The sequence below is a fragment of the Oryctolagus cuniculus genome, chromosome 3, assembly GCF_051225735.1.
Source record: "Oryctolagus cuniculus isolate XC-2025 breed Fujian yellow rabbit chromosome 3, ASM5122573v1, whole genome shotgun sequence".
Classification (NCBI taxonomy): Eukaryota; Metazoa; Chordata; class Mammalia; order Lagomorpha; family Leporidae; genus Oryctolagus; species Oryctolagus cuniculus.
In genome coordinates, this window is record NC_142869.1 from 63,133,442 (window position 1) to 63,150,449 (window position 17,008).

Sequence of the window (17,008 nt, forward strand, 5' to 3'; positions counted from 1 at the left end):
ATTGTATTCATAGTTGCCAAAACTTGGAAACAATCAAGATACCCTTCGTGGGACAGATGTTTGATACAGTAGTTGACACTTGGGAGTCAACATTTCATCTTAAGTGCCTGGTTTGAGCCTCAACCAAGCTTCCAGTTCCAGCTTCCCGCACACCCTGAGAGGTAGCAGGTGATGGCTCAAATACTTGAATCTCTGCCACTGACTTGGGAGATCTGGACTGAGTCCTGGACTCCTGGTTCGTCTCTGGCTGTTGTGGGCATTTAGGGAGTGAACCAGTACATGGAATATTCTCTTCTCTTCTCCCTCTTCTCTCTCTGCCTTTCACTTAAAATTAAAATGAATTAAAAATATTCTTCAATAGATCTGTGAAGAAACAAACTTTGGTGCATCCAGACCAAGGGATGACAATCAGTTATAAAAGGAAATGAGCTTTTTCATGCCAAGAAAAGAAAAGGTACTGTAAATGGCTATTATGGAGTCAAAGAGGCCAACCTGGAAAGGATATATACTGCATGATTTCAACTATGTGACATTTTGGTAAAGGCAAAATTTTGAAGTCAATACAAGGATCAGTGGTTGCCAAGAACTTGGGGAGAAAGAGGGAGTGGTTAATTGATAAAGAACCAGGGATTTTAAGGATGGTAATTATTCTGTATGATACTGTAATGGTATATATACACATTTGTCATAACACATAGCATGTGCAATACAAAGAGTGGTCCCTGATGTAGACTGTGGACTTTACTGAATGTAAGTTGATCATCACTAACCCAACAATCTGAAATCTAAAATGCTACAAAATCTGAAACCTAAGTTCTGATAGGACACCACAACTAGAAATTCCACACCTGATTTCTTGTAATGGGTTGCAGTCAAAATGCAGGCACACTAGAAACATTATATAAAATTGCTTTCAGGGGACAGGTGTTTACCTTAATAGTTAAGAGGCTGATTAAAATGCCTATGTCCCACATCGGAGTGTATATATACATTCAATGCCCAGCTACGGTTTCTAATTCCAACTCCCTGCTGGTGCTAACCCTGATGGGTAATGGTGATGGCTTAAGTAGTTAGGTCTCTGTTACTCATGTGGGATAGCTGGATTGAACCCTCAACAATTGATGGGCTGGTGTAGCCATCCTAATATCAGACACAATAGACCTTAACACAAAAACTGTTAAAAGAGACAAAGAAGGCCACTAGGTAATGATTAAGGGAACCATTCAACAGGAAGTTGTGCCTATAATAAATGTATATGCACCCAATTACAGGGCACTGGCTATTTAAAAGAAATGTTATTGGATCTAAAGGGAGAAAAAACTCCAATACAATAGTAATAGGGGACTTCAATACCCGACTTTCAGCAATGGACAGAGGTAAAATCAGCAAAGAAACAAGAGTTAATTGAGAGAGGTCCTCCATCCTCTGATTCACTCCCCAGATGGCTGCAATGGCTAGAGCTATGCCAATCTGAAGCCAGGAGCCAGGAGCTTCTTCTGGGTCTCCCATGCAGATGCAGCGGCCCAAGGACTTGGACCATCTTCTACTGCTTTCCCAGGCCATAGCAGAGATCTGGGATGGAAGTGGAGTATCTGGGACTAGAACCAGTGCCCAGATGGGATGCTGGCACTGCAGGTGGTGGCCCTACCTGCTACACCACAGCGCCGACCCCTTTGTGTTGCCTTTCTTAAGAGAGGGGGATAAATGTGCTTCTGCTTCTGTCCCTGGGTATTAAAGCTGGGACTTCAGGGGGACTGGAATGAGCTTACACTATTATCATCCCTCTCTTAACAAGCTTGTGTTGGCTAAACTATCCTCCAGTGAGCCCACACTTATCCAATATCCAGTTCCTGGCCAGTAGCCTTGTAGCATCAACACCATTATATTCGAATCTTTAGAAGTTGTTGTCTGTTGACTGCTGGACATATGCTGGCCAATAATTTCTGTTTGGCCCCACCCACACCCCCACAACTTCAGAGAAATGACCATGTTGTGTCTGGAGGCACTTCTAAGTTCCCACCCTTTTATCCTCAAGCATGCCATAGAAGGGAAAACCCTGAAGAAATCCACTGTAGGAGCCTTGTCCTTTCTAAGAGAATTTGTAACTATTTTTCCTGATATTAAGGTTTCAAAAGAAAAAAATGCCTGTATTTCTAGCCCTTGGGGCTAACTGCTATTAACATTTTGGAGTATATCATTCAAATTTTCTTTTTTCTCATTTTCCTTTTACATATACCCAGTAGGCTAATCACACAATAACATTATATATACTTTTCTCAATTTTTACACTAGCCATCACTCTGCATGTCAAATATCCCACTGGATGGCCCAGAAAGAAGAAATATATAGAGAATGAAAGTAGATTTGTGGTTGCCTGGGCTAGCAGTAGTAACAGGATTAACTATACGTGGGCATAGGGGATTTTATTGATGGTATGTTCTAAAACTGACTTATAGTGATGGTTGCACCACCACTCATAAAGCTACCAAAAATCACTGAAGTGTTCATTTGAAATGGGTGAATGTTATGATATGCAGAATACACAATAAAGGTGTTAAAATTAACATAAATATTCCATTAATTATATGGATTAACATAATATACCTAATCAATTATCCACTGTTGGACCTTTAGGCTGCTTTCAGTTTTAGAGTAGCAATCCTCAGGTTAAACATCCTTGCAGTTAAATCTTTGTGCATTCCATAATTATTTTCTTAGAAAAAAATCCCAATATTGGGACTTATTTATTATACTCAACATTCATATAGCACTTTCCTATGCTACACAATATTCTAAATGTTGTACTAATGATAATTTACTGATGTGTTTGTACATTTTTAATGACATCAGAAAATACAGAATTTTTAACTTTTTGTTTAAAAAAGTATTGAAACACACAAAGTAACTGCAATTTCACCTTTATTTTCTATCGCATCATCCACTACATTCCCAAGCAACAATCCGTGCTAGCATTGATAGTGTTTTCTTCTAGATTTTTAAAATAAATTGCATACATACAGCAAATAGTTTTAGGGAAGTTGATAAACACAGGGGAATCACACCCTTAAGTTATTTTCTACAACTTCTTTTTTCATTTGGCGAAATATCTTTACAGGTCAATTCAAAGAGATCAATTTCACTCTTAAGTGCTACAGAAGCTCTAAGGAGTGAATATTCCCATTATTAGACATTAATATTCACTCCAGTTTTTCTTACAGATAATGCTGCTGTGAACTATCCTTTAAATACATCTTTGTGCACTTGTGCAATACTAATGTTGGACAGATTTCTGGAAGTACAATCTTAAGTTTGAACAATATGTACATTAAAAATCTTAATAGCTACTGTCAAATCATCCTCCTGAAAGGTTCCATCAATTTATACTCCCACCAACAGTCATCAGAATATTAATTTACCCCCACTCATACAACATTGGGTATTGTCATTCTTTCTAAATTTTGCCTGACAGATAAAAACCAATACTAATTTTTTGCATTAACTTACACTTATTTGATCACTAATTAAGCTGAAGATTTTTTCATAATTTGTTAGTTATCTCTGTTTCTTTTTAAAGGTTTATTTATTCATTTGAAAGGCAGAGTTACATAGAGGCAGAGGCAGAGAGAGAGAGAGGTCTTGGATTCACTGCTTCACTCCCTAGATGGCTGCAACAGCCAGAGCTGCACCTGATGGCAGGAGCCAGGAGCTTCTTCCAGGTCTCCCATGTGGGTACAGGGGCCCAAGGACCTGGGCCAGCTTCCACTGTTTTCCCAGCCATAGCAGAGAGCTGGATCGGAAGTGGAGCATCAGGACTTGAACCAGTGCCCATCTGGGATGCCGGCACTGCAGGTGGCGGCTTCACCCACTACGCCACAGCGCCAGCCTGTTATCTCTGTTTTTTAATACAGCCTTTTTATGTCTTTTGCTTATTTTATTACTAGAAACTCATCTATTATTGCTTAGCAAGACCCTTTATAAGGATATTAATCACTTTCCATTTTCAGAAATCATGAATCTTACTTGATAATCAGCAGTTGTCATCTGTTTGATACAGTCCAAAAGGCCTACAAGCTTTAATTACTTTTTCTAAGATGAATGCATATTATGGTACAGTAAATTTGGCCTCCTTGTTCTCATGGTATGAAAAACTTTTACAAAGGGTATCCATCTATATAACCCTGTCATGGTTATTTTTATAAGCAGGTTGACCTATGTATCTTATCTTGCTCACTTGTTCCATCTGACTTTGTACTTTACAGCTCCTGTAAGACATGGGTTTGAGCTACAGTTTGATACAAATATTTTTGAGTTTCAGCTAATAGATCATATTGTTTCCCTACTTACCATGCATAATAGACACAGAATGTGACACTAGAGAGTAACTTAGTTTGGATGTCCACACTGATATCCTGATGCTAGAAAAATCCTGTGATATCACAATGTATAAACAGAAAATTCCTCTTAGACTATTTTCTGATAAGAAATACCTAAATTTTCCTTTAAATTTAAACTGTATTCACACTATGTACTTCCATTAATTACAGGATCTCCTATGTGAGATCCTTCCTTTTTGTAATTCCTTATTCTTAAATTAGTGGACAATTCATAAAATTGGAACCATACACTATGCTGTCATTTAGCAGACAATTCTCATGGCTCATTCATGTGGGTAGTATGTATTAGTACTTCATAACTTTTGTTCCAAAATAAACATTTGAATTAATAGTCTTTATTTTTTGCAGAACAACTTTAGTTTTACAGAAAATTGGGTGCAAAATACAGAGATTTCCCATATACTCTTTTCCCTTAATACATACAATTATTATTAAGATCTTGCATTAGTGTGGTACATTTGTTTTAACTGATGAGTCAATATTAACACATTATTATAGGTTGTATTCCTTTATCAAAAATTGGGAGTGCTGGAATTGGGAGTGTGTAAGATATCTGATATTTTTTCAGATTTTGCAATACTTTCATATCCATAATGAGAGATCTTGGTGAATGGGACCCAAGTCTAGACATGAAATCCGGGCCGATGGCATGGCTCACTAGGCTAATCCTCCACCCACGGCGCCAGCACCCCGGGTTCTAGTCCCAGTCAGGGCGCCGGATTCTATCCCGGTTGCTCCTCTTCCAGTCCAGATCTCTGCTGTGGCCCAGGAGTGCAGTGGAGGATGTCCCAGGTCCTTGGGCTCTGCACCCGCATGGGAGACCAGGAGGAAGCACCTTGCTCCTGGCTTCAGATCGGCGCATCACGCCGGCCGCAACGCACTGGCTGTAGCGGCCTCTTGGGGGGTGAACCAACAGAAAAAGGAAGACCTTTCTCTCTGTCTCTCTCTCTCTCTCTCACTGTCTAACTCTGCCTCTCAAAAAAAAAAAACATGAAATTCATTTGTGTTTACTATATATACCTTATACACATAGCCAGGGAGTAATTTTTTAAAATTATTTTTCATTTGGGAGGTAGAGAGAGTAACAAAGAGAAAGTACACTTCCATCCACTGATTCACTCCCCATATTAGGATATTAGAATGGCTATGTCAGCTCATATATTAGCGCTTAGCAGGGTACAGTATTCTGGTTGACAGGTTTTTTTTCTCTGAAGACTTGGAATATATCTCGCTATTCTCTCCTAGCCTGTAGGGCTTTTGATGAGAAGCTATCTGTGAGTTTAATTGGAGATCCTCTGAAAGTAATCTGGCATTTCTCTTGTGCACATTTTAGAATGTTTTCTTTATATTTTACTGTGGAGAGTTTGACTACAATGTTTTATGATGAAGCTCTCTTCTGGTCATGTCTGTTAGTTCTATGTGCTTCCTCTACTTGGACTTCCCTTTCTTTCTTCAAACTGGGAAAGTTTTCTGTAATTTTTTCACTAAAAAAAGGCTTCTAATTCATTCTCTCTTTCCATGCCTTCAGGAACTCCTAGGACCCGTATATTGAGTCATTTGTTAGCATCCCATAAATTTCCAACACTGTTTTTTAGTTTTCTAATTTCTTCTTCTTTGTCTTCATATCGGATATTCTTTCTTCTGCCTCACCAAGTCTGTTGTTAAGGCTTTCCACCTCATTTTTATTAGATATATTGAATTCTTCATTTGTAATATTTCATTTTGATTTCTCTTTAAAATCTCAATTTCATAGGAAAAATTTTCATTTATGTAATATTTGGATTTCTTTAATTCATGGATTTGCTTCTGATTACTTCTAAGTAATCCTACAATCAATTTTATTAATTCCGTTTCTGGTGTTTCTTAAATTTCTTCAGCTTCACATTCTAGTATTGAAGTATTGTGTTCCTTTGGGGGTGTCATGTTGTCTTCCTTATTCTTGTTTCTTAAATGTTTGCATTTATTTTTAGGCATTTGTGGAGATACTTTCTTCCCCCTTGTGATGGCTTTTATCACTGGATTATGCCTCTGTGGCTTAGTGGAGTGTCTTCAGTGAATACCCAGATGCACGTGCTGGGGGTGACCTCAGAGCTCCAGAGTGAAGGAGTGTCCAGGGTGACACTCAAGTCAGGCTTGGTAAATCTCTCTCTCATTTTTTTTTTTTTTAATCAGAGGAGGAGGGTTTGATCAAATCTGTTGGCATAGTCTCACGTTCAACTACTCTGCTCTAAGCAAAACAATGGGTCCTAGCCCTAGTGGGTGCAATATTTATGCACGTTGCCACAAGAACCACACAAAGGATCTGTGCAGTCCTCAGTGTGAGCATGCGTCCTGCAGCAATGATCCTCACCAGGTCATCAGAGAGCCCTGAGCTTGTGGAGCTGCCCACAGCAACTGCTCAGAGACCCAACCACACCTTGCGCCTTCCCATGCAGCCACAGTGTTTTCACAGTCCCAGCACACAAGGCTCCCACACTCACAAGCACCTAGCCCCCTGTCAATCCTCCCAGCCAGACTCTGGCATTCTCCTCTCAGCTGGTTGTTGTCCTTGTAGACACAAGCTGGCACAGCTGTTAACGTATGTCCAAAATGGTGCCCACCCTCTCTAAGCTAGTTACAGGACTTTAGTGCTGGGTGGTCAGAGAGAGAGAAATGAGCCCCCCTTTTCTTTTTCTTTTTCCTCTAGGCTGGCGGGTACACCATCTCCCAGTGGGCTCCAAGACGAGCTCACAACAGGCTCTTCCCACAGCTTTATTGCCAGTGGTTTGGGCTGCTACAGTCTGGTCTCACCTCACTTTCCTGGTGCTGAGGCTCTTGGCTGCTGGGATCCTGAGTGGTGGGTGTCCACACCCTCCATGTAGATACACGGTGTCCCTCTAATTTGTGTGGAGTTTCCCATGCAGTTTCCTCCCCAACTCTTGTACTCTCTCCACTTTTTTAAACTATCATCCCCTAGACTAGAGCAGTTAGCTCCATCCCTAGTCTGCCATCTTATTATCTCTGAGTATTAATTCTTACAGGGACAATTTCAAAAATATGGAATTGGATCATCTATTCCCTGCTGATTTTAAAAAAAAAACAAACAGTATATTTTGTTGCTATTTATATTTTAGAGGCTGTTTTCTTTGATGAGGGCACATAACTGATAGAAAAAGGCATGTTTTAACCAGTTGTCTTTGTTTTGGTATTAACTAACAAGATTCATTTATGATTCTGACTCCTGAAATAAAAGCCCCACTTATTATCTTTTTTTAATTTTTGTAGAAACAAAATGAAACGATACTTATGGAATCAAAGATTTCCTCTGTGATCTCTAGGGAACCCAAAACTCTTTTCTTTTTGACTATATAAAATATTTTCATCCTAAAAAGGCTCTGAAAATGTTTTGTTACATGAAAATTATGTAACCACTTTCATTTTTGGATTTGTTTTCCTAATGACTCTACTTGAGCATTTATTTACTATTTGAATTAAAATTATCTTAAAGCACCTCTAGTTCCAAATCAGTGGTCCCCATATCAGTGAGGCTTTGCCTTATAGTTAACTCATGGAGGCAGAAGAGATTCTGAGAGAACAGTTTCCAGAAGCCCCTCACCTGTTTATTTCATGGATGGTAGTGTGTCACATCAAGCTGTTTTGCCTTCCAGGAGTGGAATCCATGAAAAAGATGGCCCTAGGAATCTCCAGTGTAAACATCCAGCATTCTTTAATGATGTATAATTGGGCCAGACCTGCCCATAGGCATTCTCTGTGGTTTGCGAGTTTGAAAAGGCTGGCCACCTACTGTCTTTCTTTAGTACGTAGTTGGATGGCCCAGTGCTCCGATTTTATGCTTATTAGTGGTATTTTCATGAGTTTCCAGAGCTAAAGTGACTTTTTTACACTGTTTAATGATTTTTCAGTTTAACTCTCTTTCTGAGTAGGATGTTGTAAAGATTAATTAGCTGACATTCATAAAGTGCTTTCAAGCTGAAAAGTGCTGCACAAGGGTGCACAGATTCATTAGCTTCGTAGTCATTAAGGCTTTTTAGACCTTTTAGCATTCAGAAACTAGATGGTGAAGAATATATATGATACGGAAAGGAGGAACTTTAGAAAGAGCAGAATATAGTAACTTATCTTTGTTCCTTGAAAGAAAAAGACATTTGTTACCTTGCTTTGAGATTGAAAAAATACAAAAATGTTTTGTTTTTCAATTTCCACATGTTTCAGTTTTTTCTTACTTCCTCTTTTCAAAAATGTATTTGCTTGCTTCTCCTACATAGTTATTTAGGTACACTATGGTTATATTGTTTTATATATATTTATATATGCTATATGTTATATATATATGGTTACATGGATGTCTATAGTGTGATTGAGTCTGGCCCCAGAGATTAGGCTGACCAGTCATAATCTTATGAATATAATTAAATTCAGTATTAAACTTGAGATAGTAATAATGTGTGTTGCATTGTTAACTCATTGTCTGACATTAGACCACAGGCAGATCTTGTTCAAATGAGCTGATATACACATCCAATACAATAAGTGGGATGTTGGTTTTATCATTGGCTTTTGTTTGGATGCTGCTGTAGAGAAGCATTAAACTGTAAATTAGGGTACACAAAATAAGGTAGCGTGCACCTTTTTTGCTATTCAAAATGCCATATTAAATGCTTCATAATTGGCTTACATTAGCAGAGATTTTGTTGTTTCTGTCATCTCCACTGAATAATAAGAATCAGAGCTACATGGTGATGCAAGGGGTTTTCTATAGCTACATAAGAAAATTTCATAAAAGTGGCATTTGTCAGACATTTAAAATGGAGGAGGATTGAAGAGTTGATTTTGCTGAGGTTGTGACGAGTTAATAGCATTCATCTGTCAGGGCTGAATTAAGGGGTGCTTTTCCAGACACAGTGGGGGTATATCAAAGGACTAATCATATCAATCTGACTTTCATGCTTTCTTGATAGTACATTGTACTAATTATGAAGTATAGCTTTCCTATTTGGAAGAAGTATTTAGAAATTCATAATTTTTAGACTAAATACTAGGTTTAACAGAAACAAGCTTGGATAAAGATAAGATTTGCTATTGACTGACAGTGTGCTTTGGGCTGTTTGCAGTCTTTCAGGAACATTGAGTTGCACCCACTGGCCCTAATTCTGTGCCCCTCTGGCTGTATATGTGGCACAGCTGGTTCTCAGCCCCTCACTCACTCTGTACCCTGCAGCTGGAGCCGCCACAGGGCTCTCACCCATGGGCTCTGCTTTGCTCTGGCCCTTATCTACAATCATTTCTATGTCTCTGTAACATTGTGCCCCACATTTAATACCCGCTCAGACACCCTTCCTGCCTTTTGCTATTTCCCTACCCTCTACCACCAAGAATGTAAATTGGCCTTAAACTCCCGTCTGGAAGCCAGGGCCCTGCTACCCGCTGATAGACTTTCCCAAAGCTAGTTGCTGCTGCTGCCTTTTTTTTTTTTTTTTTTAAGAGCTCTCTTCTTTAATGCTGCTCCCATTGTTTCTCTCTGTTCCATAAAAATGAAGCCATAGCTTCAAGCCTCCATGGGGGTCTGAAAAACCTTTGAGAAGCCATAGATCAGAATTGAGCATGCCCAAGTAGCCAAAGCAGGATTTTTTAAAAAAGATTTTTTTTAAATTTATTTGCAAGTCGGAATTACAGAGAAGGAGAGGCAGAGAAAGAGCTCTTCCATCCACTTGTTCATTCCCCAAATGGCCACAACAGCCAGGAGTCAGGAGCTTCTTCCAGGTCTCCCACATGGATGCAGGGACCCAGGCACTTAGGCCATCTTCCACTGCTTTCCCAGGTGCATTTGCAGGGCTGGATTGGAAGTGGGGAAGCTGGGACTTGACCTGGTGCCCAAGTGGGATGCCAGTGCTGTGGGCAGTGTCCTTACCTACCGTGCCACAGTGCTGGCCCCCAAAGCATGATTTTAATAGAAAAAAATGGTAGGGGATGCAATTTGCCCTTCATCTTTTGTCTACTTCAAGTCCTTGGCCAAGTCACCTTCCACTTGTGGTGATTCTGTTCTGGGTGTCCCTGGAGTATTTCACATGTGCTTCTGACTGAGTCTATGGTCTTCTATGTTCAGCCCTCACCCATGGTGAACTCCAAGCTGCCCTCTGCTGCACATGGTCTGATCTGCTCTGTGTTGCCACAGCTCTACCCCTCTCAGCAGGGCACCATAGCCTGAGCGAGAAGCAGAGGCAGAGAGATTGATATAAAAGGTGCCCTTTCCCTATGCTTTAGAGACATTCCAAAGCAATGCCACTTGTTTATTCCAAGTTGTGAAGACTTTGGGGGAAATAACTTGTTTTCTTTTTGCCTTCTCTCTCTCACGAATCAGATTCTGGAGATGAAGTTGAGTAAAAGTTCTAGGCAGTCCTGCAAATTCCTAGACCCAGACTTGCAGTGATGGGAGATTCTTTATTGGGGTCAGGCTCATCGCAGCTGTGTGTTTCTTCCCTTAAGAAATCTCTCTCACAAGTTCCCCAGGCTTTCCTCCAATAGGTTTCTGTAGAGCCATCCTATCACTTTGCATTCATGTCCAGTTATGTAAGCATCAGTGGTGGACATGACTAGAGATCTGCAAAAGTAACGAAGCCCTCTGGCCCCCAAGTTCCTGCTGAGCCCATCCCAACAGGCATGCTTACATCTGGTTCCAACAGATCTACAGTCAAGCTAAGCCCCCTGCTACAGATACACATGTGCAAGGAAATGAACTTATATTCTGCCTTCCTCCAAATGTGAGCAGGGACACGAGCCTTAAGTTCCAGATATTTCAATTTATTCACTTCTTCATTCTTTTATCAAGGAAGGAATACTAAATGCTTTAAATAGAGTTCCTCCTAACATAGGTCTCATAATCGTAAAGTGATTTCACTTTATGTCTTCATAGACATGAATTGCCTAGTTAAAGCTTGATTTACCCTGTATTATAGTTAACTCTGAAAAATATCTCCTGCTGAAGTTAAGATACTTGTATTCACAAGCCTGTACTCGGTGTGTATGGTGCAAAAGAAAACATCGTGGCCAGGCCTATGTAGGAAATGCTGAGTCTAGTTCAGTAGTAGATGGATCAGTGGTCATGTGTTTTGATGCTCTTAATGCTCTCCTCGCCCCAGGTGATGCAGATGTATCTCCCGTTCTGTGGGATCGCCATATCCAATGCACAGCTGTTTGCTGCCTCAAGGAAAGAATATGAAAGAAGCAGGGTGAGTAGAAAGAAGCATTTCTGACAGTCCTCAAAGCACTCTGTGTTTCTGTTTTCTGTGACTCACTACATCTTTTAAAAACAACAGATGATCTTTGAATAGTCCAGGAATCTTTTATCTGTATACTCCTGCAGGGCTGTGGTTGTGGAGACACAAAAAGCAATAAGCCCAAATGGAAGTGGACACCAATTCTTTATTGTTGTTTGGGTAAAATAGTGCTACCTTCTTTTAAAAAGGAAATGAATTTCACTTTCTATACTATATAGCAGCATATGAATTCTGGCTGTCTTGTAACTTTGAAGTGATAACAAAATTTGGTGGTGCTATTATAATTTAGTTCTGTTAAGAATCAAGATATGTTACAAATGTGATTTTACTCCAGACAGAAACAAAAGGGCATTACAAGATATTTGGGACAATAATGTAGCATTATAAAGAAACAGACATAGAGGGATCATCCCCATATACCTTCATGAGTTATTAGAACTGAATAGGAAAAATGCAAAAACCAAATATCAAAAATGCTAATTTATCAAATAGAGATTAAATTATCTTAGAGTCATTCTACTTTTAAATATAGGAAGATTAGTGTCCAACTTAGAAATATATTGAACAGGAAGATGTTCAAAAATTTTTGAAATCTGTTCATCTGCAGCTAGGCCAGGTCCAGGCCAAAGTCAGGCGCCAAGAACACAACTTGGATCTCCCACCTGGTGACAGAAACCATGTACCTGAACCTTCACCTGCTGCCCTCCCAGAGTTTGCAGTAGCAGGAAGCTGGATTAGAAGCAGAAGAGCCAAGATTCAATCCCAGGCACTCCCATACAGAATGCAGTATCCCAAGCAGCGACTTAACCTTTGTCCCAAATGCTGCGCTCTTACATGAACTTTTGTCCTATGTGTTTTATGCCCTATATTGATATACTTTGCCCTGATGAAAAAGTTCACTTAGTTACTACTAAGTGAAATAATTTTAATTTTAGGGATAAACTTTCCCCAAATTTGAACAACTGTGATACTATTCTCGAATGTTAATTTCTATCCACAATAAGAAGGGAATGAGAAAATAGCAACAAAAGTAGAAAGACTTTGGTTACCAAATGTTTATGACCTTAATAAACAAATATGAACTCCTACAGAGTGACAGTAGGATTCAGAAAAAAAAAAAAAAAGAAATCCTGTTATTCTGGCAATCAAATTGATTAAAAATTTCATTTTCTGGATATTATCATTTATTAATAAGCAGATGAACACAGTTGACTAGTCCAACCGTACTCCTCAGCATGGCATCCTTTGCTTTGTCTCTGACCTGGGCTGGCTTTTTATCTTTAGCCTCATGTTCTACCAGTCCCCTCTTTCCATCTGGCATTCAGCAACAAAATCCCCAGTGGCCAGAAAATAACCTGTTTGTTTCACTTTATCCCCCTCTGCCTTCAGTGCCGCATGGCTGCTATTCCCCCCTCACTGGCATCTGCTTTGCACTCCTTTAAGGACTCGTTCAGCCTTCCAGTTAACCTTCCCTTCTAATTGTTCCTCTTTGTAGGTACTGCCATTTTTCTGTTGTGGGTTGCAGTCACACTGTACAATAAAATTAAATATGTCCCTCCTTTCCAACGACATTATGAGCTCCTTAAGGGAAGGCTCATGTATTATAAATCCATGGCACAATTTATTTACACATTCAGCAAATATTTATCATGCAGTTTTCATTAGTGGCCATCCAAACAAAGTCCCTGCCTTCATAGAACTTAATATTCTAGTGGCAACAATAGGTGATATACACAAAAAAAATTAAAGATTTATTTTATGTAATTGAAAGGCAGAATTACATACATACAAACATACAGAGAGAGAGAGAGAGAGATCTTCCATCTTCTGGTTCACTTCCCAAATGGCTCCAAATAGCCAAGCCTGGGCCAGACTGAAGCCAGGAGGTTCTTCTGGGTCTCCCACTAGAGTGTTGGGGTGCAACCACTGGAGCCATCTTCTGCTGCTTTCTCAGGCACATTAACAGAGAGCTGGATCAGAAGTGGAGCAGCCAGAACTTGAACCGGCGCCCTAATCTGATGTTGGCTTTGCAGGCAGTGGCTTAACCCACTTATGACACAGCACCAGCCCCCAGGAAACAATTTTAAAGTAATGTAATATCAGGCAAGGTTAAATGCTGAAATGTAAACTTAAATAAAATGAAGGGATAGAGTTTAGCCACAGAAGGATGAATTGTGAGAGTGTTTTAATTTAGGGAGTGATGAAGAAGGTCTCTCTAAAGAGATGGTCTCTGAGCACAGACTTGAGCCAAATGAAGAAGTTTGGCTCCATGCAAAGTTCTGGGGAGAACACTATAGGCAATGGAAATGTCAAGTGCAAAGGCCCTGGGGCAGGAGTAAGGTTGGCCAGTATTACTAGAGAGCAGAGAGAAAGAAAGAAACGAAAATGAGGATGGGGAGATGAGCTCCCTGGTCAGAGGGTAGAAAGGCCTCTGGGCAAAGACTTTGGCTTTTATTCTGTATGCAATGGAAGCCAGTAGAGGACTCTGAGCTAAGTCTAATTTGCTTTTAAAAGTGATCACTCTGGCTTTCCCTGGAGACAGTAAACTGGCTGGAGCCCCTGAGAGAAGACTGACAGCACAGGTTAAGAGAGAACTGTTTTGAAGTGAAACACTAATGTGACTCAGACTGGGGCCGTAGAAAGTAAAAGTGTCCCCACAAAATTAACGGTGAAATCTACAGAACTTGCTGCGTGAAAACGACTTTGGACTTGGCTGCTGGGGGCAGGAGTCCAGTGGTTTGGGATGATGTCAGGACTGGGGGTTGAAATCTGAGAAGCATCAACACACAGCATTTAAAGAGAGGGGACTAGCAGCGTTCATCTGGGGATGAATGTGTAGGTAAGAGAGGAGAGGAGGTCTCAGGATGAGCCCAACAGCCAAAGAAGCCTTCTGGAAGGAGGAGAAGGAAAGGGAGACACTTGTTTCCGGAAGGCACGTGACAGCAAGGTGCAGGGAGCATTCAGCTGTGTGAAATGCTTCCTGTGTCTGTGGCACTGTGAATCATGCTTCTCCTTTTCTCCTAGTCTGGAGCCAGTCTGCTTTGTTATTCGTACAGCTTTCATCACTTGTTAACAAAGCAGCAATTTTGAATTAGAAACAATAAAATTACTATAATGTGATTTGCCAGTGCAAGACCCAAGGCATAATTAGTTTTTCCTCTGAGATCAATGTTCTTAGATATAGGTCCCAGATGCTCTCTCCATGCTGTCACTACAGATTGAAAAGTTAAATAATTGTTCAGTTAATATTTTCCATCTGAAGAAACAGGCCGGGTGATGCAAGAAATGTTTTCTTTATTAATAACCGGAAATTTTGCTCTTAAATTCATTCAGACCGTTGCCTCATTTTTTATGTTACATTTGAACCTGAAGTTATTCTACATTGACCTCTTCCAGCAATTTTATGTCCAAGTGCCACAGTCAGAATTCACTTAAAACAAAAAAGAATTCACTTAAAAATTTTTTTTAACTTACTGGTGTTTCTCATTGCTTTGGGAATATAGAGTCCTTATAACTGTGCTAATATTTCTCTGGAGATGTCACTACCCAGGATCTTTGGTCCCCTTTATTGCTGAGTAAACTGGCTTCATTGCATGGATCCCCTCACTCATTCAGATGCTTTTCTACCCAAACAGAGTTAGAGAAGAAATTTTCACATGTTTCAAATGGTTTCGGAACAAATCAAATTCATTAGTGAAGTTGAAAATTAGTCATGCCCCCTGGGAAGACGAGCACCACCAAAATGAATAGATGTGAGTTTGAAAATCCATGAAATCCTTTTGTGAGAGGTCAGACTTGAAATTGCACATCTTATTAAATTCTATTGAATAAAGCACCCTCTGGCCCATTCATTGGCTGTGAAATTTTCTGATTGCTCTTTGATAGAGGCATAATATCTACCACCTGCACATAGCCCACTCTTCTTAAATCTCTGGAAATACCCACGCCAGTAAAAATTCCAAACAATATTATTTCAATGAAAAAATTGCAACCTAACTTAGCTAGAGATGACAGGTCATTATAACTTAATTTTTAGATCAGTTTTCAAGCTGGAATTTAAAGTTTTTTCTTCATTTTGTGTGCTTTTCATCCTATGGGTTTAAAAAAAAATTTGAAAGGCAGAACAAGAGAGAGAGAGATTGTCCATATGGTAGTTCCCATCCAAATGGCTACAACACCCTGGTCTGCGCAAGGCTGAAGCCAGGAGCAAGGAACTCCATCCTGGTCTCTTACGTGGATGGCAGAGGCCCAGGTACATGGGCCATCTTCTGTTGTCTTCCTAGCTGCAGTATCAGGAAACTGGATTGGAAGCAGAGCAGCCAGGACTCGACTCGGCACTCTGATATGGGATGCTGGCATCTCAGGCCGCAGCTTGACCTGCACCACAATGCTGGCCTCTCGTCCTGCAATTTTAACAGAATGTTTTTATGGTGTTTTCTTTCCTGAGATATATAGTAGTATCCAAATGTTCTTTTGGATAATTTGGAATAAGGCAGTATTTCCTCTTCTTGTGTGCAGGGATTAGTGGAGTTGCATATTTTTTTGAAGGCTCTGAACCTTAATTACATTTACATTATAATGCTTTCAGAATTCTGTGAGAGATATGAATTAGTGAAAATAAGTACCAGATTTGAGGAAGCAGATATTTCTTCTTGAAAGTGAGGAAGAGCTTTGGAATTCTCTGAAGTAAATGGACCTTGTAAAAAAAATTAAGTATTTATTTTCTATAAAATATTAAATTTATACTTGGTCACATTGCTGAAAATCTACCATGGGAGAGAGAAAGTTTATTGCTTAGAACTCTGTGTTCCCTCTTCTATTGGCTGGTTCTATTCTCAGGTTGTGTTTCACACTTAAAGAGTGTGCTATAAAAATAAATGCTGAAACTATGTTAAAACAATCATACAAGCTTTAAAAATTTAGCCATACAAAAGATATTTATCTGATGAGGGCAAAGATTTGAATGGAGTTTTATGCGGAAAACAAAACATCAACTTTTCCCCCAGCCCTGTGTCCACCTAAATGCATCCATTCCATCCTCCCTAGGCTTTGCTGGAGGTGGTCAATGACCTCTTTGAAGAACAGACTGACCTGGAGAAGATTGTCAAGAAAATAATGCATCGGGCCCAGACTCTGCTGAAATGTGAGCGCTGTTCTGTTTTACTCCTGGAGGACATCGACTCACCCGTAAGTCCTCCTTTACTTTGCGTATTGAGTTGGAGACTGTGTGCGCAGAAGCAAGTTGAGTGTATTTGTAATTGAACTTGTGAAATCACGACCGGAACCACTCTCCTCCTGATTCTTCTATCCACGAGGTGACTTTTTATCAGAGGAGAGCTT

The 17,008-nt window shown here is 39.9% G+C and overlaps 1 protein-coding gene across 1 annotated transcript in view; it reads left to right on the forward strand.

Annotated features, from left to right (window-relative positions):
• PDE11A (phosphodiesterase 11A) overlaps positions 1-17,008 on the forward strand; it is a 451,047-nt gene that overhangs the window by 148,014 nt on the left and 286,025 nt on the right. The window contains exons 3-4 of the mRNA XM_051849397.3: positions 11,531-11,620; positions 16,715-16,855. Coding sequence (XP_051705357.2) covers positions 11,531-11,620; positions 16,715-16,855 — 231 coding nt within the window. The remainder of the gene's footprint in view (positions 1-11,530; positions 11,621-16,714; positions 16,856-17,008) is intronic.